The sequence below is a fragment of the Bufo bufo genome, chromosome 11 (genome assembly GCF_905171765.1).
Source record: "Bufo bufo chromosome 11, aBufBuf1.1, whole genome shotgun sequence".
Lineage (NCBI taxonomy): Eukaryota > Metazoa > Chordata > Amphibia > Anura > Bufonidae > Bufo > Bufo bufo.
In genome coordinates this window covers 12,695,407-12,721,143 of record NC_053399.1, presented here as the reverse complement: position 1 = coordinate 12,721,143, position 25,737 = coordinate 12,695,407, and the positions used below count along the sequence as shown (strand labels likewise).

The following is a 25,737-nucleotide window of genomic DNA, read 5'->3' as shown; positions in this document are numbered from 1 at the left end:
TGTCGTCCTTAATAGTGTGAGCATTGAAGGGGTAAGACTTCATATTATTTAAAGGACTTGTCATGTAAATAAAACTTAAAGGGGTTAACTATTGCTGGTCCATTCTCCAGATTGTTTGGGGTCTGACACTGCACCCCCTGTCAAAGCTGCCTCCTCACAACTTCTGACGTCGCACGGCCTTTCTACAGCTCAGTCCCATTCAAGTGCATGGGATTAAGCTGCACTAACGAGCATAGCCACTGCATAATGTACGGTGCTGCTGTCCCTTCTGACAACTGATTGGCAGGAGTGCTGAGAGTCAGACCCCAAAAGTCAGATATTGATGACCTATTCTGGTTTCATGGGGTTGATACTGCTGATGGGTGCTTTTTAATGGGGGTATTCTAGTTGTTAACAAGTAGTCTCCTTTCCACAGGATAGGGAATGAATATTAGGTCAGTGGGGATCCTGCTGCCCATTACAAGAACAGGGACCTCCGAGCCCCTCACTTCCCCTAAAATGAATGGAGTGGCAGATTGAACATGCGTACTGCTGCGCCCTTCATCTCTACAGGAGTTCTCGACACGGAGTACAACCCTAGGCCGTTTCTGGAAGACACATACAGAAGACTGGAGTGGCAGTGTGCATGCTCACCCGGCCGCTCTGCTCATTCTGAGGGATCCGTGTTCTTGTGATTGGGGGGTCCCAGCGCTAGGCTCCCCACCGATCCCTTATCCACTGTGGATAGGGCATAACTTGTAACAACTAAGATCCTCCTTTAAGTGCGAGGTGTTTCTTGTGTGCAGCTCAGGCTGAAGAAGATGTGGAGTATCTTGTCATTTGTGTAAATAAAAGCAATTTTACGCTTGCGTCACCGGACTATGGAGATTACACACAATGCAGTTTTATCCAATTATTCTGTTAAGTTTCCTAACTTCGGGCACTTTCACACTTGTGGCAGAGCGATCCGGCAAGCAGCTCCGTCTCCAGAACTGCCTTCCGGATCAGGCAATCTACATGCAAACGGACAGCGTTTGTAGACTGATCCGGATGCGCTGCATACCTTTCACATGACTGCCCTACACATATGCTACCCCTTCTTCTACCCCATACATGTTAAATGGTTTGGCCGGTCCTGGCACCATTAATCTGATGTGTATGTTAAGCAAGTAATATATGCAAAGTGAATATGGATTCAAAAGGGATGGGGAATAAAGGGAGCATTGATTGACGCGTCACCTTCCTGCTGCATCCACTGCTCAAAAAAATTGCACTGATGGGTAAGTTGGTCAACACAACATATTGGCTTTGGGTTTTCTGCTGCAAAATTGCATTAATAAAATCCACAGTGGTTTCTAGTAGCAGTAAAGTGACTGAGATATAAAGGAGGAGAAGGAAACTTCCCTGAAGATTTGCATTTTCTGAACCATGAGCAGAGGTGCGACCCCTGTGATGCTGTTCTGTGCAGCCCTCCAACCATCGAGCATGTTTGTATGTGGCTATTAACGTGTAGTTTCTACTGGTGCACTGTGTATCCATTTTTGGGACCCTCTTATATCAGGCGAACCACTGACCCCTGTTTGGTACTCTACGATGGAGACCTCTACCGATAACTCAGGTTTTAGTGTATGTTAGTTGTGAAATCACATTGAGAGAGCCATGTGTACGCCTGGTCTTCTCCTCCCTGTAGTGCTAATTGAGAAGGGACTCCCATCATCCCATGAGGTGGGTGTCCTGAAAGTGAGGACTGCGCTTATCAGACATTTATGATATATACTTTTGATATGCGTGAAATTTCTTTTAGGCGTCTTTCACACAAGCGTAACGGATTAGGTCCGGATGCGTTCAGTGAAACTCGCACCATTTTGCAACCAAGTTCAGTCAGTTTTGTCTGCGTTTAGTTTTTTTCCACGTGAGTGCAATGCGTTTTGATGTGTGCTAAAAAAGGTTTACAAACAACATCTCTTAGCAATGATGCGTAAAAGAAAACGCTCATGTACACAGACCTATTGAAATGAATGGGTCAGGATTCAGTGCTGTTGCTATGTTTTCACGTCACGCATTGCACCTGCGCGGAAAACTTGCTTGTGTGAAAGGGGCCTAAGGCCTCTTTCACACGGGCGCTGTGGGAAAAGGTGCGGGTGCGCTGCGGGAACATGCGCGATTTTTCCGCGCGAGTGCAAAACATTGTAATGCACTCGCGTGAGAAAAATCGCGCATGTTTGGTACCCAAACCCGAACAACTTCACAGGAGTTCGGGCCTTGGATCGGTGTTCTGTAGATTGTAATATTTTCCCTTATAACATGGTTATAAGGGAAAATAATAGCATTCTGAATACAGAATGCTTAGTACAATAGCGCTGGAGGGGTTAAAAATAAATAATTAAACTCTGCTTAATCCACTTGCTCGCGCAGCCGGCATCGCTTCTGTCTTATTTTTAGCTGTGTGCAGGAAAAGGACCTGTGGTGATGTCACTCTGGTCATCACATGATCCATCACCATGGTAAAAGATCATGTGACGGACCATGTGATGACCGGAGTGATGTCACCACAGGTCCTTTTCCTGCACACAGCAAAAAAGAAGACAGAAGAGAAGCCGGGCTGCGCGAGCAAGTGGATTAAGGTGAGTTTAATTTATTTTAATTTATTTATTTTAACCCCTCCAGCGCTATTGTACTATGCATTCTGTATTCAGAATGCTATTATTTTTCCTTATAACCATGTTATAAGGGAAAATAATAATGATCGGGTCCCCATCCCGATCGTCACCTAGCAACCGTGCGTGAAAACGCACTGCATCCGCACTTGCTTGCGATTTTCACGCAGCCCCATTCACTTCTATGGGGCCTGCGTTACGTGAAAAACGCACAAAGAGGAGCATGCTGCGATTTTCACGCAACGCACAAGTGATGCGTGAAAATCACCGCTCGTGTGCGCAGCCCCATAGAAATGAATGGGTCAGGATTCAGTGCGGCTGCAATGCGTTCAACTCGCGCGTTAGACTCGCCCATGTGAAAGGGGCCTAAGACATGGCTTCTGGATACGTTACCAATATCAGCACGGCCGGGGTCCAACAGCCGCCGCTTCTGACATCAGCTGTTTGAGGCCTCCTCGCAGCTTGCATAGCGCTGTACATTGGATAGCGGCCATTCTTTGTAATGCAGATCAGCCCCATTCACTTGAGTAGGACTGATGTGCTCCTAGGCCATGTGACCGATGAACGTGATGTCACTGCCTAGGAAGAGGTCGCAGCACCCTGACCCCTTCAAACAGCTGTTTGGTGGAAATGTTGAGAGTAGAACCCCTGCCGATCTAATATTGATGGCCTATCTTGGGGACAGGTGATCAGTATCAAAATCTCCGAAAACCCCTTTATGTTTTAGGCTGGGGCTACGTGGCGGTGTCATGTGGTATAATATATAATATACCACAACCTTTCTGAGACTCGTGGTTAAGCCACACATGTCGCTGTGTAGTCCCAGCCTTATTGCAGTCCTTTGGGGTGGTACAATGTGACTCTCAGAGCAGATAAGGTCCTCCACCACTGCCTTATGGGGCCGGAATTAGGCTTGGGCTGCACGGTGGCTTTCACCAAAAATCTTAGGGTTCGCCTACACGGCGATCTTGATCTCCACAGCGGTGCTAGAATAGAAATAAATGGGGACACTGTGTGACCCCAGAATCCGATCACCTACCACTAGGGTCTTTTCCTTTGAATAAAAAAACCTATTAGGCTTTATAGTTAGGCCCCAAGAATCATTTCCTCTGGTGGGCCTAAGGAACCTCAGTCTGGGGGTAGATTCTGCGCTGGAAAGAAATATAATTTTTAATTTTATTTTTTATAATTTTTAATAAATCTCTCTGGGCCTGGATGATGTCAATAATTAGCTCCTGTCTATGGCCCGCCTTATATTATTAATAAAATTGTGACCAATCTGATCTGACGCCTGGGTCCAGGCAGCACCTAGTCTGACAGCTGGACTACAAATCCCATGATGCTTTGCCTTAGATTTAGCCGTGATTTGTAGTCCACCGGGGTCATAGTTGCCACAACCTCCTCCCGTGAGGACTCTGAAACCGTCACGGATCCGTCTACAAATCTTTACATTCATTTTTAAGATAACCGAGAATAAAATCAAGAAATAAAATCCGGCCGATGCGTAGCGTGCGTGTGACGTCATAACGCCGCGCCGCAGTTGGGCTGGCGAGTGGCGACGCGCGCGCGCCCGCCGCGTAGTAGGAGGCCGTGACGGGGGCGAGCGCGGAGGTCTGTAGTGTAGAGTGCAGCATGGCCCCGGCGGGAGCGGGATTACTGAGCCCCGGCCTGGAAGCGTAAGAGCGGCCCGCTGGACGCAGCATGGAGGACGTGAAGCTGGAGTTCCCCTCCCTCCCGCAATGCAAGGAGGACGCCGAGGTGAGAGAGAGAGAGAGGCCTCCGCAGGGAGGAAGCGCTGATACAATGTAACACTGGGCTGCAACATTGTGTCAGTGATTGGAGACCGATATCTGCTGCAGTTTTCTCCTTTGTTTCTATGAGGTTAACCCATTCACTTCTTGTTGTTTTTTTTTAGCTTCACATTGTGTTTGTAGTTTTATTTTAGGGTATGTGGCCCTAAAAGCTCGTCCGTAGGGCCCCTGTACCTGAGGTACAGCGAGGGGGCGGCCACCTACCTCTATTTGCAGTCGGACTGCGCTTTTCAGCGCCTCCTGCGCAGCCATAGGTTCTGTTTCTGTCACTTTTTTGGGGGGCGGGTGGTTCCGTTTCTGCCAAGAAAAGATCACAACCTACACATTAGGCCACGCGCACACTACCCAAATCATATGGTCCTATTCTTATCCGCGAGTAGCCCTACCAATGGATGAGGGGTAAGAAAAAACCCGCAATGCACACAGAAGGAATCCGTATTTTTCAGATCTGTCATTTACGGACCAAAAATCTGGATACGGACGTGAGCGTGAAGCCTCGGGCCCAGTTCACACTTCAGTGATTGTTCACCAAAGCCAGGTGCAGGTCAAAAACAGAGAACAGGTGCAGATATCCATTATACCGTATGTCTGTGTCACCTCCACGTTGGATGGAAATGACTGAAATGTGAGCTTAGGGTATTGCCCCCCACAGCGTGGTTGTGATGTGGAAGCGCCAGGGGCGGACTGTGAACTTAGTGGCTGTAGGAAAAAAAGACTAAAAAACTAAAAGTGGCCTTGTGTTGTGGGCAGGTTCAAGTTGACTGAAGGCATGGCAACATAGGTAGGCAGGACGTAGGGTGAAAAAAGTGAGACTGCTCGTCCGGCGCTGCTGGCATACCGATGAGTCTTTGGTATAATTTAAATGTTCTTTTATTGAATGTCAGTCGACGCGTTTCAGGGGTGAAACGCCCCCTTCATCAGGACAATATTACAGAATAACATTTGGTTACATGCTGCATAGTTTAAATAACACTTTTGGCGCGCTCATCTGAGGGAAAGGTTGGCGGCCGGATCATGCGAGTGACAGGAGCCGCTGTTATGTTTCCGTATTCCTACAACAGTTGATATAAAGATGAACAGTTTGATACAAAATATTGTTATGGGGACGCTACATCGCGCACCTTCTGTACATATCCACCTATCTGTCGGTACTGATGTATTCTTTGCGAGGTTCACTGCCTCGCAGGGCAGCTATACTGTGTTCACAGTTGCCGGGCGCTCTCCTATCACGGAGCTCTCCAGCTGTAGTTGTCAGTCTAGGGCGATCACGTTTGATACAAGACCGCCGCCTGCTCGTTCTGAACCTGTCATTACTAGCAGGTAATCCCTATCAAGGGAGTGGTTCTAAACTGTGGGGCTTGACCGCATGGATTTTATATATATGTAGGAGGACGAGTAATCTTTAAATTCCTGCACATATGGAAGGAGGAGGGGGGAGAGGTTAGGATGGGTACTGGAAGTATTATATGGTTATCACCTACCGTATTTGGGTTTATGTCTTATTCTCTTGCTACAGAACATCTAACAAATACAGAGATAAAAATAAACACTAAATAAACACATAGGAAAAAACATAAAACTGATATGACTAAAAGAGCAATAAATATAGAAGAATAAAAACAAACGAGTTCATAGTTTGCACATTGCCTGCGATTGGTTCATGTATTAGATATACATGTATGGAGGCCTATATATATATACTGATTCCTGTATATATGATTCTTACAACGTGTTTCTCCACTACATGTAGGTTACATGCTCAAACCTTTTTCTTCAATCCATTGGGTTGGGATAAAATCACAACTGGGGATAAGAAAAGGGTCCGCACTAGGTATCGTTTAGATACATATAAATAATAATAAAAACTGACATAAGACAGATATGTCATATCATTCATTGTTATAAGATGGTCTTAAGTCCTCGTGGACTGAGCGTGTCTAATGGATATATCCAATAGACTTCTCTTTTCTGTAAATTCTCAAAACGGTTGAACGGGTTTTCCGGTATAAAGTAAATGGGGGTCATTTTAATCTTGAGTTTTGTCTTTTTCTGGGGTAGAAGCACAATGTCTGGAGACGCTGTGCTTCAAATATTGTCTTCGGGTGATCTATCTGTGTTGGTTGGCGCAGCAGTGAAGAGCTTGTGTGGTGCTGCCTATATATTGTAGGCCGCATTCAATCAGATATATCACGTAGGTGGAATGGCAAGTGAGAGAGTATTTTATTGGGAAGATGGTCCCATTAGGGTTGGAACTGAAGGATGTTTGTGTAATGATTTTGCAGCATGAACAGTTTTTTGCCACCTTTCTCAGTGCAGCGGTTGTGTATACTTTCCCCTTTTGTTTGAGTGTTTTGGTTTACTCGGGGCCAGTATATTTTTGATGGTAGGTGCACGTCTGTCTGTATGTGATTTTCGGAGTGCAGGGAAGATGTTTGGCTAGATATCAATCCTGCAGAAGGATATGCCAATGTTTCTCTAAACTTTTTTTGCATCCGTATATTGGATGTATTGTACTGGGTAATAAACCGGACTTTTTCCACTGTTTCTTTCGAGTTAGTAGTAGTCGCTAGACATTCCTCCTGCGGTTGTAGGTTGCTCTTTTTTTATGGCATTCTTCACAAGCTGTTTTGGGTAACCTTTTTCTTTAAATCTTTTTTTCCAGAATTTTTGTTTGTAATTTAAAATCCTCATCCTTGGTGCAGTTCCGTCTAATCCTTCTGCATTGACTATAGGGTATATTTCTTTTCACCCTATATCCTGCAGGCAATTTCTCCTGGAGCTCGTGGAACGAGACGAGGAGAGACCGGGCAGCAGCAAGGCATCCCCTAAGCTGGTGGGGTTAGATACCAGCAAGGCTCACATAGCTGTTGTGACTCCTCCAGTGTTCTTTTGTTTTATTTCTGTATAGAACATAGGTAGGCAGGGATAACTGAAGTAAAAGGGGCTGCAATATCATGGTGCAGCACAAGATGGCGCCCCTGCAGAACCAAATACTGCCGCCCTCACCACAGTATGAAACTGTATCACTGTCATGAGGAAGAGGAGGGCACCTGCAGCCAATGGTCAGGTGCATAAGTACCTGATGCTCCTATGTTAAAGAGGACCTTTTATCTGTTTAACGCTAGCCTAATTAGGGTCTTACCTTATAGGGCGGCCCCCACTGATGTCATCACACTTTTTTTTTTTTTTTTTCAAAGACCCCCCCCCGTTCGTCCGCTGTTGTCCCCCGTTATTTTCGGTGCCTTATATTCTAATTAACAGACTTGCTTATACTAGGCGGAGACTGGAGCAGTTCTCTTCTCCCTGGCTGTCAGTGCCTCCAAAAAGTGCGATGACATCAGTGGGGGCCGCCCTGGAAGGTTAGACCTTAATTAGACTAGGGCTAAACAGATGAAAGGTCCTCTTTAATTAATGCTGAGAGCATCATATCATTATGTACACAGCCGGCGGCTGTGAGGAGTGCTCGGGCAGTCCCCTGGGCATCGGCCCACCAGGAAATATCCCTGTAAGTTCAACGACCAGTCTGCCCCTGGGCCTGTTCGGCTGGCCGCGGTGGGCTCCGTTTAAACTTACTAGGTTTGCACTGTTTAGTCGGCCGTACGGTATTGTGGGGAAGGGGGGCCTCTCAGCCATTAATAATACAGTTCGACCAATCAGTGCTGTCCTGATTAAATTAATTAGCGCCTGCTGCGACTCATACGGCCGCGCTGTGTGTTCCTACCCATAAAAGGGTTTTCCAGCTACGGTAAGTATAAATTGGCGGTGGGGGGCTCAGTGTAGCTTAAAAGCACAAAAGAACAGATGTCGTCGATGCTCCTGTTCCGACGACGCTCCAGTCCCTGCTTCTCTCCACTTCCTGTCCCGACTGGACATAAGAAATGCCAGGAAGAGCGCTCAGCCAGTTTCTCAGCCTTGGTTTCTTGGCATTTCTGCCACATTTAACTGAGAACTTCTCAGCCCCTCTGAGCCCGCTGCTGCCAGTTTCAATTGTGCTGTTAAACCCCTTTAAGCGAAAACTTGGCACAACCCCTTTAAAGAGAATCTGTCATCTCCGGCATGCCCTAATAAGTAGCAGTATAAAACACCTGCCGCTGACTCCGGATCAGTCACTTGTGTGTCGATACTAGAAATGAGCGAATCAGTAAGTTCATCATAACAAGTACTAACCCCTCGAGGGTAGGCTCGGACTGGCCCACCGGAGAGGTGGAGAATTTAAGTAATTATTTTTCTTCTTTCTCAGGAGAGATAATTATTGTAGCCACTAGATGGCAGTATCTTCTAAACTTCCCGGGCTGCTGGCAGTGAAGGAGGAGAGAACATGTCTGGCCATCCTCCTGCCCTCCCTGCTGTCAGAAAACTGTGGTTGCTGGAGAGAAGGACTCCTCATTAGTGCCACAGCTCCAGATGCCTCCACTTTAAATGTACCCCTAATATTGCCTCGGCAATATACAAAATAAGTAAGAAGCACATATAGACGTTTACCTTTTTGAAGTAACTAATACAGATGGTCCTTCTGACCTGGATATGTCTTTTTTTATGTGCTGTCTATTTTTAAAACTTCACATTTATTTATTTAAAACAACCATTTAGACGTTGTAGACACATTCTCAGTGGTATGCTGGCTGGTTACTTGTTTTCTCAGACACCGGCTGCTGTCTGTGTTCTTTTCCAGCAAAAGACTGAGGATTAATGTGTTGTAATGACCTCGGCTACATCTACGCTCCTGCCCAACCAACTCTTACACTGTACCATTGGCTCTTATCTGAGCTTCTACTATTTTTATTGCTCTCATCTAAATTCTGGAGGTTAATATGTTGTATTGACTTTAGCCGCTGAGCGCTCCTGCCGATCCTGCCTGCTACCACTGATTCTAAGAACATCAACACGCATACACCCTGCGGAGGATTTAAAGGGGTTGTCCAGGTTTTCAAGTTATCCTCTCCACACCATAGGGCATAACTATATGATTAGTGGGGTCCGATTCTGCGACCCCCACTGATCCCAGAAACGGGTCCTGTTCCCCCTTTTAGATGGTGTGGCAGGCCACACATACGCCCCGCTGCTCCATTTATTCTCTTTGGGACCGCTGGAAATAGCCAGCGCTGTACTCCGCCATCTCCAGCGACCCCATAGAGAATGGATGGAGAGGCAGGGCATATGCTCGACCTGCCACTCAATTAAGAAGGGGGATCAGTGGGGGCTCCAGCCTTCAGGCCCCCACGGATCACTTAGTTATCTCCGATCCTGTGGATAGAGGAGAACTAGAAAAGTGGACACTGGCCCTTTAACAGGCGAGCATTTCTATTTTAGTTTGACACATATTTTGGGGCAGATTTTTAGTTTATTTTAATTTTTTTAAATATTTTATACAACCAAAGAAAACCTTTAAGGACAGGGAATGTGAAAAGGTCCAGCAGCTATGACACGACAGGTGATAAGTGTCTTGATTGATGGGGGTCTGACTGCTGGGACCCCCATGATGCAAGGGAACGTGGTCTTAAGACCCTTGTGTACATAGATTGGCGGTAATGGAATGGAATGTCTCAGGACCCCTTTTTTCATGATCAGTGGGTGTTCCAGCAGTCAGACCCCTGCAATCTGATATTTATTACCGATCCTGTAGATGGGCAATAGGTCATTATGGTCGGACAACCCTTTTATTATACTGTAGATTATGTGCAATCTGAGGAGGTTACGATTTGGTAAATTTCATGCCAGACATTTATGCTTGAAGGGGTTAAAGTGTTTGTCTCACTTCAGTAAATGGCCTTTATCATGCAGTTAAGACAAGGCACTTACTAATGTATTGTGATTCTCCATATTGCCTCCTTTCCATCACATTATACACAGCACATATCCGTGGTTATTACCACCGTGTAATCCAGCAGCGGTGGCCGTGCCTACACACTATAGGGAAAGGCTGGAAGTGCTCGTAGGCCAACACCTTTACCTATAGTGTGCAAGCACGGCCACCGCTGCTGGATTACAGAGTGGTCAAAACCACGGATACGTGCTGTGTATAATGTGATGGAAAGGAGGCAATATGGACAATCACAATAAGTGCCTTGTATTAACTTTCTCTACATGATAAATGCCAATTGCTGAAGTGAGACAAACCCTTTAAGTCTGCTACACTTTATAGGGTTAGGCATAAATGTCTTGGTGTGTACATTGGGTGTTTCCTATGTGTGATTGGTGTGTGCTATGTATGATCTATGTATCAGTGGTGTATGTGACATATGCGTCAGTGGCATGTGAGCCACGTATAAGTGTCGTGTGCCACATGTGTCCAATGAGCGATTGTGCGCTGTTGTGTCTTGTTTCTGACTGATATCCATATATGTGTAAATTCTGCCACATGTATGTTTGTGCGTGTCCGCCATCATACTTCATCTGTAATATTTCTGTTATCACTGTAAGGGCTCATGAACACGACCGCTGGATGTTTTGCAGTCTGCAAATTGCGGATCCGCAAAACATGGATACCGGGTTTGTGCATTCCACATTATGCGGAACAGAACGGCCGTCCTCTAATAGAACCGTCCTATCCTTGTCTGTAATGCCGACAATAATAGGACATGTTCTATCATTTTGTAGAACGGCCATGCGGACATACAGACACGGAATGCACACCGAGTAATATTATTATTTTTTTATTTTTTTTTGCGGCCCCATTAAAGTTAAGTGAACGGTACGAACATGGGGAAAAAAAATGTTAGTGTGGGCCCCCAAAATCAGTTACACAGGGGAGCCCTAAGTACCCCAGTCTGACACTGCTCCTGGGGCTGTCCCCGCTGCTAACGAAGCTCCCCCTGCCACTACATTGGTAGGGCCGGCCTTGACAATCTCACTCCTGCCCTGCGCAAAGCGCAGAGACTCTGCTGCTGATACTGGGGCAGAGACTGTGTTTGCCCCCTATACTTCCTGGCAGCGACGCATGAACAGTCGCTGCTCTGGAAGTGGAAGCACTGTGCCTGCACTGGTACTCAGAAGGGTAAGTATATTCCCTGTAAGGGGCCCGGCACATGGGGGGGGGGGGGGGCAGTTTGATATGGGATAACCCCTTTAAGGCTCTAGATTTGCCAGTCCATCGTGATATTCAGTGTTTTTGGACAGCGAGAATAGTGCAGTCTGGTGCAGAAGCCAGTGGACCCCATTAGAAGCCAGCAGTTGGTATATGGATCCGACATTGCCAGCACAGCACCCTTATAAATGTATATTATTGAGAGGGATTCAGACGGATGCATTTGCATGTCTGGGGCTTATTGAACCCTAATCAGAGAGAGAGACACACATTGAGGTTTCTGGATGCAGTTTGGAAGCCAACATCAGGAGCCGAGAGAAAGTATAAATGACTGCTACGACTTCTCCTCTTTCCTCTTCTTTGAATTCACTCCAGGTTTTGGCTTCTGAAACTGCATGCAGAATTCACACCGTGTGGCCTTGGGCTGCGTTCAGATGGAGGATTTCGTATCCCGCTGCTCTGTGGTTTCTCCCTTGGGTTTTCACACTGACCCCCACTGTATGTTTGAATGGAGTTAAACCGCGAGCGGGCTCCTGTTGACTGTGCCCTGTGCGGCTGCCTCTCCTGCCCAACCCATGAGACCCTGCTTGTAAGGATTTCTTACCAGATGCACATGGCAGGTGATAATGGGGCTCCATTGGCTCCGTCCTAAGAAGACAGGTTGTGCTCTGCCGAGATTACAGCCGCTCATCTGTGCTTTCTTTTCCATCAGGACTGGAGTTATCCGATGAGAAGGGAGATGCAGGTAGGTTTGATCATTTTTGCTTCTCAAAAAATTAAATGGAGTACTGGCATAGGGCAACCCAACCCCCTCATTTATTGCTGCAGTTACCCAATTTAAAGCGGAAGTGCACATATCTCAGAGCCGTAAAGCAAAACGTAGCATAAGCCGCCCTGCCTTACAATTTTTTTAATTTTTTTTGTTTAAGCGGAAGAAATTTTAATTAAAATAATGATAATAAAAGTCACCCAATTTATCCAAATTATGTGATTCAGAAATGGGGCTGATCCTGAACAGCAAGTTTCTGAACAGCTGACCTAAATACATAGATACATTCTCCTGCTTCACTTCACCTATTACAAAGCCTGCTGTCTGCAGCTACCACTAGGGGGAGCTCATGGCATAGGAATGTATACAGTGCAATGGAAGCAATTATGAAAATGCATCTGAATGGAAGAAGCAGAGATGGAGATCAGCGCCGGGCCTGGGAGCAGCCCCCTGGGCTGCCATTATTGAAGGTAAGCCGCTGCCCTGGCACTCATTGAATGCTGGCGGCCGCCACGTCTATAGTTATCAGAATTTCCTATATCTGCTGATGCCTCTAAATGCTTTCAGTGCCTGCGCAGGAAAGTGGCCACCTGACTAAATCCCATGACCGCCACCATCTTGATTGCTGAGCCCAGTGGCAGCGAGGAGACTTAGAACTGAGGTGCTATGATAACAAATGAGGGGGAGTTGGGGGTCTCTTATGCCAGTACCCATAAGTTTATTTTGGCGTGGCCAACCCTGCAAAAGATCTGCCATGGGTCTGATGAGGTGGTGCTGGGGCCTGTGGTATGTTCTCTCTTTGTAATCTGTATTGTTCATATTCTAGGAGATTTTACCTGGCTTGTTTTTGGGTCCGTACTCCGCAGCAATGAAAAGCAAGGTGTGTAGACCCCCAATGTGCGGCTGAATTAATTGTGTAAAAATGTCATCTTGGCCGGGGGCTCAGTGCTGTAATATTAGCTGCATACAAATGAGTGGTGCTGAGCTGCAGTACCAGGCATGGCCTTTGGATCAGAGTGGAGCTGTTTTTGATTGACTGCAGCTGCTACCCCTTTTAACAAGACCCTTATCCCTCATTTATTGCAGGTGTCCATACTCCAGAAATACGGCATAACGCACATCATCTGCATAAGGCAAAGCATCGAAGCCAATTTCATCAAACCAAATTTTCAACACCTATTTCGGTAAGTTGTAGCTACAGGGAGCGTGAGAGCGGTATATAATACACCCTGGTGATTATAAACTGTACATACAGCATAAAGCAAAACCTTACTGCGTCCGCCTGTTCATAGTATACATGTGTACACCCGCAGTCCTGTCTCCTGCGTCGGTCCATGTGATCGGGCACTCACCGATCTTTGTCTTGGTTCACAGGTATTTGGTGCTGGATATTGCAGATAACCCCATTGAAAACATCATACGTTTTTTCCCTACGGTGAGTGCTGAATGCCCCCCCCCCCCCCCTTATTATAATAATATAACTCTAATAGCAAATGGGATCCTTCAAGACTGACGCTATACGAACAGAATATGTCGGCCATATTGTATTAGCCTGAGATCTACAAGCTGCAACATTGTTTACCTCTTCAATATACAATGTATCCTCTGTCTTCATCCATTGTTCTCTCGGTCATGCTCCTCTTTTTCCTTCTTGTAGACAAAAGAATTCATAGACGGATGTTTACAGTCTGGAGGTAAGTCGTCTCCAGCGTACAGCCGCTGCAGGAGGTTATGGAATATTGCAGAGGACTCGGACAGAATAAATAGTTGTGTTTTTTTAACGCAGGTAAAGCCCTCATTCACGGGAATGCAGGAATCTCTAGAAGCGCTGCCTTGGTTATTGCATACATCATGGAAACCTTTGGTATAAAATACAGGTAGTAAACACAAGCTTTAAAAAATAACAAAAAATCTCAATGTGTACAGGTCTCTGGTTCACGTTCCTCAGGGCCGAGGCTCGTCAGGTGCCTCCCTCTAACGGAACGTGTCCTGCTGTCGGTTTAGGATGTTCACTATTGTGACAGCAGCCATTTTAATTCTCCTAGTGATCGCGCCCTATACAATATGAGCCTTAACCCCTTCCCGCATTATCACGTACATAGGGGGGGGAACGTGGTGCTTTACCGCATTCCCACGTGCATGTACGTGATGCGATTAAACTGTCAGCGCACGGAGCGATGCGCTGACAGTTCAGTTTTGCCGGCACACGGGGGTTGCTAGGCAACCAGTGACTCTGGCGGGGAGCAAATCGCAACGCTCACCGGCTGGCGATCGCTGTGATTGGTCCATTACTGCAGATGGGACTGCGATTTAGGGAAGTACTGTGTGTACTCTCCTTCTCTGATCGTCCCAATTCCTGTCAGGAAAGTGATCCGAGAAGGAGCTTTGTCAGAATCCACTCGCCACCAAGGTTTTAACCCCTTCAGTGCTGAAACGCCACTGTTCTGTGCCCCGCCTGTCATCATCAGTTCTGTGAATCCGCCCCAGCCTGTCCGTCGGCCGAGACGCCTGTCGCCCCAGCCTGTCCGTCGGCCGAGACGCCTGTCGCCCCAGCCTGTCCGTCGGCCGAGACGCCTGTCGCCCCAGCCTGTCCGTCGGCCGAGACGCCTGTCGCCCCAGCCTGTCCGTCGGCCGAGACGCCTGTCGCCCCAGCCTGTCCGTCGGCCGAGACGCCTGTCGCCCCAGCCTGTCCGTCGGCCGAGACGCCTGTCGCCCCAGCCTGTCCGTCGGCCGAGACGCCTGTCGCCCCAGCCTGTCCGTCGGCCGAGACGCCTGTCGCCCCAGCCTGTCCGTCGGCCGAGACGCCTGTCGCCCCAGCCTGTCCGTCGGCCGAGACGCCTGTCGCCCCAGCCTGTCCGTCGGCCGAGACGCCTGTCGCCCCAGCCTGTCCGTCGGCCGAGACGCCTGTCGCCCCAGCCTGTCCGTCGGCCGAGACGCCTGTCGCCCCAGCCTGTCCGTCGGCCGAGACGCCTGTCGCCCCAGCCTGTCCGTCGGCCGAGACGCCTGTCGCCCCGTGTGCCATCCTCCTGTCCTATGCTTGAGTGGCACCATTCTGTAAAATAGAAGTCTCCTATGCCCCATGTGGATTTGTGCCACCTATAATTGTAAAATAATACATTAACCCCTTTTCTCCCCCAATAAGGATATTGTCACTACTCTGAGCCCCATACTAGACCCTGTATATAATTTCCAGCCTCCTGAGGCTCATCGCCAGCTACCTGTGACGCCTGTCAATAACTGCCAAGTGACTCTGAGTTTTTATCCTAAAGGATATACAGGATTTGAGTTCGCTGTTTAATAAATAAATAAAAATGTCCGTTTAAAATGACTAAACGGCTTTTCACTGCCGAAGAGGCGTATGCCGTACTTTTTGAGGACACTGACTCCAACAGTGGAGATTAAGTGACATTTTTAGCTTCATCTTCCTCAGATGATTCATCGAATGATGAGCCCCCTCGTAGGCGTCCTAGGGGTAGTGCGCAGTCGCAGCCCCGTACAAGTGACTCTTCATGGATCCCCGCAGATAACTGTGCCCCAGATGCCTGAATTTACAGCCTCTCCAGGCATCAATGTAGATACCACAGGTTTCAGTGAAATTATTATATTTTTTTTTTATTCTTCACTGATGACCTAATTAACGATGGTGGAATAAACCAATATATATGCAGAGCAATGTATTGCCTCCCATCCAGACAGCTATCTCTCAAGGCCCCACAAATGTACCCTTACTGACACGGCTGAAATGCAAAAGGTTTGGGGACTTCTAAGCATGGGCATTATAAAAAACACTAACAATACGTTCATATTGGAACAGATATTCTTTATCGCACCCCTCTGTACTTTCTTGCCATGCCCCAACCAGTTTCAAAGCTTCAAGATTTCTACTCTTCAGCAATAATAATGAATGCCCACCCCCAAACGACCCCAGTTATGACAGTGATTGACCACTACAATTCCAAATTTGGTCAAGTATATACCCCCCAAAAATGCCTCTCAGTGGATGAATCATAGGTCCACTTCAAAGGCTGATTACATTTCCGCCAGTACCTGCCCAATAAAAGGGCTAGGCATGGCGTGAAGTTGTATAAGGCCTGTGAAAGTGTATCTGGGTATACATTGCGCTTTCGTATTTACGAGGGAAAAGATTCAAAAATGGAGCCACCCTGATTGTCCCCCGGTTCTGGGTATAAGTGGGAAGATAGTATGGGATTTAGTCCACCCCCTGTTTGACCACGGATACCATCTACAGTTGCAAGAAAAAGTATGTGAACCCTTTGGAATGATATGGATTTCTGCACAAATTGGTCATAAAATGTGATCTGATCTTCATCTAAGTCACAACAATAGACGATCAGTCTGCTTAAACTAATAACACACAAAGAGTTAAATGTTACCATGTTTTTATTGAACACACCATGTAAACATTCACAGTGCAGGTGGAAAAAGTATGTGAACCCCTAGACTAATGACATCTCCAAGAGTTAATTGGAGTGAGGTGTCAGCCAACTGGAGTCCAATCAATGAGATGAGATTGGAGGTGTTGGTTACAGCTGCCCTGCCCTATAAAAAACACACACCAGTTCTGGGTTTGCTTTTCACAAGAAGCATTGCCTGATGTGAATGATGCCTCGCACAAAAGAGCTCTCAGAAGACCTACGATTAAGAATTGTTGACTTGCATAAAGCTGGAAAGGGTTATAAAAGTATCTCCAAAAGCCTTGCTGTTCATCAGTCCACAGTAAGACAAATTGTCTATAAATGGAGAAAGTTCAGCACTGCTGCTACTCTCCCTAGGAGTGGCCGTCCTGTAAAGATGACTGCAAGAGCACAGCGCAGACTGCTCAATGAGGTGGAGAAGAATCCTAGAGTGTCAGCTAAAGACTTACAAAAGTCTCTGGCATATGCTAACATCCCTGTTAGCGAATCTACGATACGTAAAACACTAAACAAGAATGGATTTCATGGGAGGATACCACAGAGGAAGCCACTGCTGTCCAAAAAAAACATTGCTGCACGTTTACAGTTTGCACAAGAGCACCTGGATGTTCCACAGCAGTACTGGCAAAATATTCTGTGGACAGATGAAACCAAAGTTGAGTTGTTTGGAAGAAACACACAACACTATGTGTGGAGAAAAAGAGGCACAGCACACCAACCTCAAAACCTCATCCCAACTGTGAAGTATGGTGGTGGGGGCATCATGGTTTGGGGCTGCTTTGCTGCGTCAGGGCCTGGACGGATTGCTATCATCGAAGGAAAAATTAATTCTCAAGTTTATCAAGACATTTTGCCGGAGAACTTAAGGCCATCTGTCCACCAGCTGAAGCTCAAGAGAAGATGGGTGTTGCAACAGGACAACGACCCAAAGCATAGAAGTAAATCAACAACACAATGGCTTAAACAGAAGAAAATGCGCCTTCTGGAGTGGCCCAGTCAGAGTCCTGACTAGGGATCGACCGATTATCTGTTTTACCGATATTATCGGCCGATATTCAGGTATCGGCATCTATTTTGCCAATATTCCGATAAGGTATGGGGAACACAGATCAAGCTGCTCTCCGTGTTCCCTCAGCAGCACAGGGGAGAAGGAAGCAGTGTCTCCCTCCCCCTGTGATGCTGCTGCCGCCAATAAAGAGACAGATGGGAAGAGGAGGGGCAGTGGCCGCTGCGCCACCAATGAAGTTAACTTACCCATTCATTCAAATTGAACAGGAGGCGGGAGCTGGTTGCAGAATCACATAGCCGGCTCCCGACCTCTATGAGCGGTAGCTGCGATCCGCGGTAGTTAACCCCTCAGGTGCCGCGGATCGCAGCTACCGCTCATAGAGGTCGGGAGCCGGCTATGTGATTCTGCAGCCAGCTCCCGCCTCCTGTATATGAATAAATTAGAGATTTATGTTCATTGGTGGCGCAGTGTGCCCCCCCAGTATTAATCATTGGTGGCGCAGTGCGCCCCCCACCCCCGTATTAAAAACATTGGTGGCGCAGTAAGCCCCCCCCCCCCCCCAGTTTTAATCATTGGTGGCAGTGGCCACAGGGGTCCCCTCTCCCCTCCTCCGATCGGAGCCCCAGCAGTGTAATCCTGGGGCTCCGATCAGTTACCATGGCAGCCAGGACGCTATTGAAGCCCTGGCTGCCATGTTCAGCTCCATGCTGCTGTGTGCACAAAGCACAGAGCAGCAGGGACAGTGTGAGCTCCTATTGAACCTGATAGATCTCTATCAGGGTGAATAGGACAAGGGTTCTAGTCCCTAAGGGGGCAAAAAGTTAGTAAAAAAAAAAAAACACCAAAATATTAAGTATAAATAAAAGAAATATTTACAACAAAAAAAAACTACACATTAACAATAAAAATATTCATTTTCAGCAGATTTGTGTAGGATTTTTTTTTTTCAAAAATGACATTTCACAGAATATCGGTATAAATTATCGGCCTGAAAGTTCACAAATTATCGGTATCGGCCCCAAAAAATTAATATCGGTCGATCCCTAGTCCTGACCTCAACCCGATTGAGATGCTGTGGCATGACCTCAAGAAAGCGATTCTCACCAGACATCCCAAGAATATTGCTGAACTGAAACAGTTCTGTAAAGAGGAATGGTCAAGAATTACTCCTGACCGTTGTGCACGTCTGATCTGCAACTACAGGAAACGTTTAGTTGAACTTATTGCTGCCAAAGGAGGTTCAACCAGTTATTAAATCCAAGGGTTCACATACTTTTTCCACCTGCACTGTGAATGTTTACATGGTGTGTTCAATAAAAACATGGTAACATTTAACTCTTTGTGTGTTATTAGTTTAAGCCGACTGTGATTGTCTATTGTTGTGACTTAGATGAAGATCAGATCACATTTTATGACTAATTTGTGCAGAAATCCATATCATTCCAAAGGGTTCACATACTTTTTCTTACAACTGTCTGTCTATTTGGACAACTTTTACTATAGTATTATAAGGGAAAATAATAATGATCGGGTCTCCATCCCGATAGTCACCTAGCAACCGTGCGTGAAAATCGCACCGCATCCGCACTTGCTTGCGGATGCTTGCGATTTTCACGCAGCCCCATTCACTTCTATGGGGCCTGCGTTGCGTGGAAAATGCACAATATAGAACATGCTGCGATTTTCACGCAACGCACAAGTGATGCATGAAAATCACCTCATGTGCACAGCCCCATATAAATGAATGGGTCCTGATTCAATGCGGGTGCAATGCGTTCAACTCAACGTATTGCACCCGCGCGGAAAACTCGCCCGTGTGAAAGGGCCCTTACTTAAGTGATGGCCTATCCTGCTGATCAATTGTGGGACGGTAGTTCCGTCGCCAGAAATCTGTGTCGGAACTAACACAGCATCTTCAATGGGAGCAGCGATGTAGTAAAGGAGTTCCCTCCTCTACAAGGTTGACCGTGCAATGGAACTACCTCTGCACAACTGATCAGCAGGTGCGTGGGGTGTCGGACCCCTGGAGGGGGCTCTCACTTAGTAAAGGCTGGACAACACCTTTTAAATGGTTTTCTAGTTTGCATCAACCACTTTTTATTTCATTGTCTAGCAGTCCTTCAAAGTGTAATGTAGCGTCTTTTACATGTATTGCCTATGTCGCCCCCCCCGGATTGCAGTCATGTGACCCTGTCCGCGCTGTGACATCATGTCTGTTCGTTGCAATGTCCTAGAGCAAGGGTCAGCAACCTCCGGCACTCCAGCTGGTCTGAAACTACAACTCCCAGAATGCTATATACACTTCTAACTGGAGGTAGAAGTACAGCCCAGCATATTTGCATGCTGGGAGTTGTAGTTTCATAGTAGCTGGAGTGCCGGATGCCCATCTAATTAGCATGGAGGGGGGGGGGGGGTTGTGAAGGAACAGGGAATGGCAACCCTGCTACCTGCCGCTGGCTCCTTCTCCAGTCGTGCGATGCTCTGCTGGGCTCCATCAGTGTTAACACAGCCAATCGCTGGGCGCAGCAGAAACCAGATCCCCTGCGTCGTGTGACTGTCCTGATGTAAGGGGAGCTGGTCACTGCTGGTTTGTGGGACCATTTCTTTCCTGTTGCTGTGTAAATGCCTTGTTCCTGGAGACTTTTATCTGAGTTTTGTATTTACTGTGGTTTTTCATTGAAACCCATCAACTGAGTAAAGCACTGACCACTCACAAGCTGCACTAAATGATAGTCTATTGATGTGTCTGCACAGCCAGCACCAGACGTCTTCTGTGCTGCTGGTAATTTTATTAATTATCCAGTTCTCTAATAACTTTTAGGCTGGGTTCACATGATGCATTTATTGGCTGCACTGATTTACAACAAAACCTTTTAAATGTTTTGTTGTAACTGCTGTATCACCTCCACTACTGCGACATGACCTGTGACACGTGCGCTTGCCAGCTGAAGGCGTCTGTGTCGGTCCCATGTTCATATGTGTCCGCATTACTGAGAAAAAGGATGTTTTAATATATGCAAATGAGCCTCTAGGAGCATCGAGGGCGTTGTCATTGCTCCTAGAGGCTCTGCTCTCTGCAACTGCTGCATCTTCTGCACTTAAATTGACAGGACCAGGCAGTGAAAACAACATCATGCTAGGCCTGGTCAATGAAAGTGCAGGGGGTGCAGCAGTTGCAGAGAAAGAGGAGCCTCTAGGTGTAATGGTAACGCCCCCGTTGCTCCTAGAGGCTAATTTGCATATATTAAAACATCATTTTTCTCAGCAATGCGGGCACATATGAACATGGGACCAACACGGATGCCTTCAGCTGCCAAGCGCACATGTAACAGGTCAGCCGGTGTCATAGGGACAAAACTGCTGACAGATGCCATTTGAAGCAACACCAAAATGGATCTCTGCTTCAACAGGATAATACAGAATTGTACTTTATACAGGTTAAGATAGCCAGCACTGTGTAATAGGGCAATTATGAATATAATGCAAGACCACAACATGAGCGCTTGCTGATCCAACCAACCTCTCGCTGGTTTGTTTCTAGGGACGCGTTCACATACGTTCAAGAAAGAAGGTTTTGCATTAACCCCAATGCTGGATTTGTACATCAACTTCAGGTATTTGCCTTATGGTGGTTTTATATTATGTAGTTGGACTCTGGTCCCATCACACTCGTCCTGCCTTCCTACTACAATGGCAAGTTGCTATATACTCTGCTGTTTGTGGCTGGAGTCAAGTGGTGGGTACATCGCCCCCCCCCGCCCCCCCCATTGTACGAGCAGATTACTGTCTCGTCGCTGGTATTGACCCTCTGATGTGATCCTTGGCTCGTCTTCTATCTGCAGGAATATGAAGCCATCTATCTAGCAAAATTAACCATCAAAATGATGTCTCCTCTGCAGTTGGGGAGGACTTTCTCCTTACAGTCTGGTGCCGCAGGTAAGTGGCCAGCAGCAGTACAAGCTCATAGATGTTAATGGCGTATTGTGAGGTTCTTACTTCTGGTGTCCCCGCAATCCCTGGAGTGAAGGAGTGGCAGTGCTAGGTTTCTCTGGATGTGGTCCCTAAGGGGCTGCAGTTTCAGGTCTGTAAGGCTATGGTAGATTATTGCAAAAACACAGATGCAATCGCACTCTGCCCTGCCTCCAGGAGAAGTATACGGTGGGCTCAGCGTGCATGTTGGTACTTGCATCCCTGGATCCGATGAAAGCTGTAATGGCACCGGACAGGGTTAAAAGCAGAGTGTGCCTGGCGTGCATGCTGTGCCCGCGCTCCCTGGATTTTGTGTGGCTGTCATGGCCCATAACAGGTAGGTACTAGTGTTAGGGACCACTCATAGAGGCGACCTTGACGTGTTGAGTGGCTTATTACACTTTGGCCAAAATGTACACCAATGCCTCATCCAGCATGGAGGCAGGGCAGAGTGCGATTGCATCTGTGTTTTTGCGTTTGCATCTGTATTTCACCATAGCGATGTTCACCTGCATACAGGGTTGTGCTGGCTGAATCCCCCACATTTTTTTCTTTATGGTAGATTATTATCTCCAAATTATGGAAAATTCATCTGATGGCTAGAACGAGCCCTCAAAACTGGAGAGTGGACCGCACATGCGTGGCTTGCTCTCTGTGTTAAAGGGAAATATTAATTAATAATATTTTGGGTTGATATCAATAATTAATATTCATAAATAGGCGTGAGTCGTCTATTGGTGACTCCGCCTATTTATACTATAAATACAACTACCCGTTGCTATACCTTTCTGTGAACCACGTGCGATGGATAATTACGGCGGCGACCAAAGGGACTATAAACTGCGTATTTAAAAAAAATAAATGAAGGAATTTATTACACAAATACAAGTGTACAGTCTAATATTATTGCTATATATATTTATATCACTGGTTTATATAAATATATATACATATAGACACACACCGAAAAACATAAACAACACTATAAAACCTGACTACGCTAACACAACACAATCTATCTAGACAGACACTTACATGCACACAAACGTACCACCCACCTGGCTCTATACTGTCCCTACAGGGTATAAAGGGTTAATATCACAAGACGATGCAGGCCGGGGGTATCAATGTTGGAGAGGAGTATTGTAATCAGGGAGGTTCAGGGAATATTGCAGGGGAAGAAAGGGTTATTAGAGATGGGTTGGTGGCAGTGGGAAAGGGTTAATAATACAGGGTTATGAAAAGGTAGGGGTATATACAGGGGGCTAATGATACTCGGCCAATGTTCATAGTCTGTTTCAGGAGGGGCCGCTCAGGTCCACTCTTCCATGTGTGTCCTTCCTCTGTTTGTGGTCATGAGCCCCTTTGTCCTGGCTTGGGCTAACATAAGCCCATAGCGGCCCACCTCCCCCTGCTCAACCTATGACCTCATCTTGTGCGTGTGACGGAATGCATGCACTCAGACTGTAACAGATATCTGCCAATTGGCCCCGAGGCTCAGGATCTGTACAGACAAAGATACAAAGGAATTCCTGCCCAATGTGTAAATGAGAGCAGCACCCCCAGATACACCATGACACCACACACACACACAAACAGAAGGTGGGGGGAGAGCATAATAACTAGGTGTATGTATTTATTTTAGTACTTGGCCATTTTCTGCAGTCCCATAGAAATAAATGGAGGGCGGCTGCTCTCTGCTTACTTTGGGGGTTCCGTTCTGGAGATCGGTGCGAGTCCCAGAGGTGACTGTCCTCTCCTAGAGATGAATACGGGGGCAGCAGGCATGCTTCATTTATACTGCTGTGATTGGTGGGGCCCTCACTGTTCTTGCACATAGCCCCAATCCTGTGGATAGGGAATTAGTGTCACTTTTGAGACCATCCCATTTTTATGTGAAATCAGATGACTGCAGAATTAAAGGGCTTATCTTTAGGATAGGTGGTGTTGTCTGACTCATCATCCCAGCTTGTCAGCGCTTGGGTGAAGGGGTGATCTGGGACCTTACACAAGTGGAATTGGCTGCATTGTATGCATTTTTTATATTTTTTTCTAATAGCCTCTCCCCAATTCGTCCCCCCAGTCACCTGAACTAGTGAAATGGCAGGTCTTGGGTCTCCACAGTTTGCAGCTAAAGTAAAGTTGCATTGGTTTTGAGTGCTGAAACTAACAGCACCGACTGCAGGTGACCGGTTTGGGCCAGAAAAAAAAATGCCCCAAAATCAGTGAAGAAGCAGCTGTAAGAGTGTGCAGCCAGTCTCAGTGGTGTAAGAATGACAGATCCTCTTAGAATAATGAAAACATGACTGCACGCAGCCACCACTAGAGGGAGCTTTACTGCACACCATATTATAGACATAGCATGCAGTTAGCCCCTTCTAGTGGTGACTGCAGGCAGCGCAGGGGCCTTGGTTCACTATTAGAAAACCAAAACTCTTGACTGCCTTAAAGGGAACCTGTCACCGGGATTTTGTGTATAGAGCTGAGGACATGGGTTGATAGATGGCCGCTAGCACATCCGCAATACCCAGTCCCCATAGCTCTTTGTGCTTTTATTATGTAAAAAAAACGATTTGATACATATGCAAAATAACCCGAGATGAGTCCTGTCCCTGACTCCTCTCACGTACAGGACGCATCTCAGGTTAATTTGCATATGTATCAAATCGGTTTTTTTACACAATAAAAGCACACAGAGCTATGGGGACTGGGTATTGCGGATGTGCTAGCGGCCATCTAGCAACCCATGTCTTCAGCTCTATACACAAAATCCTGGTGACAGGTTCCCTTTTAAATATATAACAAAAGTTAATGATGTCAATGAAGTGACTGTCAATCGTGACTTGTATCACAGCTTTGTCATTTGTGTTCAGGAAGTCTGAAGCGGACCCTCGAAGAGGATGATGAGCACGGGAACATGCAGGTGTCTGTGGCCCACGAGGGCTGACTACCAAGCCGGTCCCCAGAGGGCCCGGTAACCCCCACACGGCTTCTTGTCCAGGTGCTGCTGTTGTACTTTATAGACAATAACGGGACTTTCCATGGATTGTGTGGAATTCACTGATTGTTTTACTGCTTTTTACACGGCCCTTTTACCTAAGACTTCGATTTTCTCTTTTGATGTGCAAAGAGGTATTACTGCAATAACGCACTTTTTTCATACTTGAAGTTTTTTTCTTTTTTCTTTTTGTATAATAAAAAAAAAAAATTTCATGCAATGCAACCGATGGGAGGGAGATGCGTTTCTAAGAAAAATTATTTAATTTATAAAAAGAAAAGCTTTAGTAATTGAAATGTTTGCTAAACTTTTGTGTTTTGTAAATACATTTTATAGGTTTAGAAGTTCTGGAAATTTTTAACAGAGTTCTATACTTAAAATGGGAAGAAAACAAACACCCCCGTTCATTGGGGAAGATTGTACACTGTTGGTGTAGCCTTCTATAAGTATCAGAGTCCTTTTTTATGCGATTTATATTGTCATTGACCTGAAAAAGAGAACAGAGCTTGTTCCTACGTAACAGATTGTTTCAATGTTTTCCAAATAAACCGATGTAAATTTCACCTGGTTTCTTTTGTATAGACTCGATCTTATAGTATGATATTATCATTCGTTATATTAGAGTGTGGTGTGTATTGTGCTGGAGAATGTGGTAGCTTTTGGCCTCTCTGGTGGCCGGCGCTTTTTTACTATAGTGAGCAAGCACGACCACTGCAGCTGGATTGTAGGGTGGTCATAACCCCTTGGATAGAAATGGTGTATAATGTGATGGAAAAATGAATGAACCCAGCAAAGGAGGCAATATGGGCATTCACAATACATTAGGAAGTGCCTTGTATTAAAGGGGTTGTCCTGTCGTTCATATTGATGAACTATCATTTAGGATAAGCCATCAATATTAGATTGGCGGGGGTCTGACACCTGGCACCCCCAACAATCAGCTGTTTGACGAGGAGGTGGCGCTCCATGGTCTCTCTACTTCAAACAGCTGATTGGCGGAGGTCGTGCCTCCACCAATCAGATATTAATGTCCATCACCCCTTAAACTGCAGCTATGTTTCCAAAAACACAGGGGGAGATTAACA

The 25,737-nt window shown here is 46.4% G+C and overlaps 1 protein-coding gene across 1 annotated transcript; it reads left to right on the top strand.

Moving 5' to 3' along the window:
• The first annotated feature begins 4,275 nt into the window (after positions 1 to 4,275).
• Positions 4,276 to 25,221, top strand: STYX (serine/threonine/tyrosine interacting protein). The gene is made up of 10 exons (XM_040412653.1): positions 4,276 to 4,394; positions 12,184 to 12,216; positions 13,067 to 13,120; positions 13,327 to 13,424; positions 13,615 to 13,675; positions 13,898 to 13,934; positions 14,027 to 14,117; positions 21,227 to 21,299; positions 21,528 to 21,621; positions 24,528 to 25,221. The coding sequence occupies exons 1-10, from the start codon at positions 4,338 to 4,340 to the stop codon at positions 24,599 to 24,601; spliced, it is 672 nt and encodes a 223-aa protein (XP_040268587.1). The 5' UTR covers positions 4,276 to 4,337; the 3' UTR covers positions 24,602 to 25,221.
• The last annotated feature ends 516 nt before the right edge of the window (positions 25,222 to 25,737 follow it).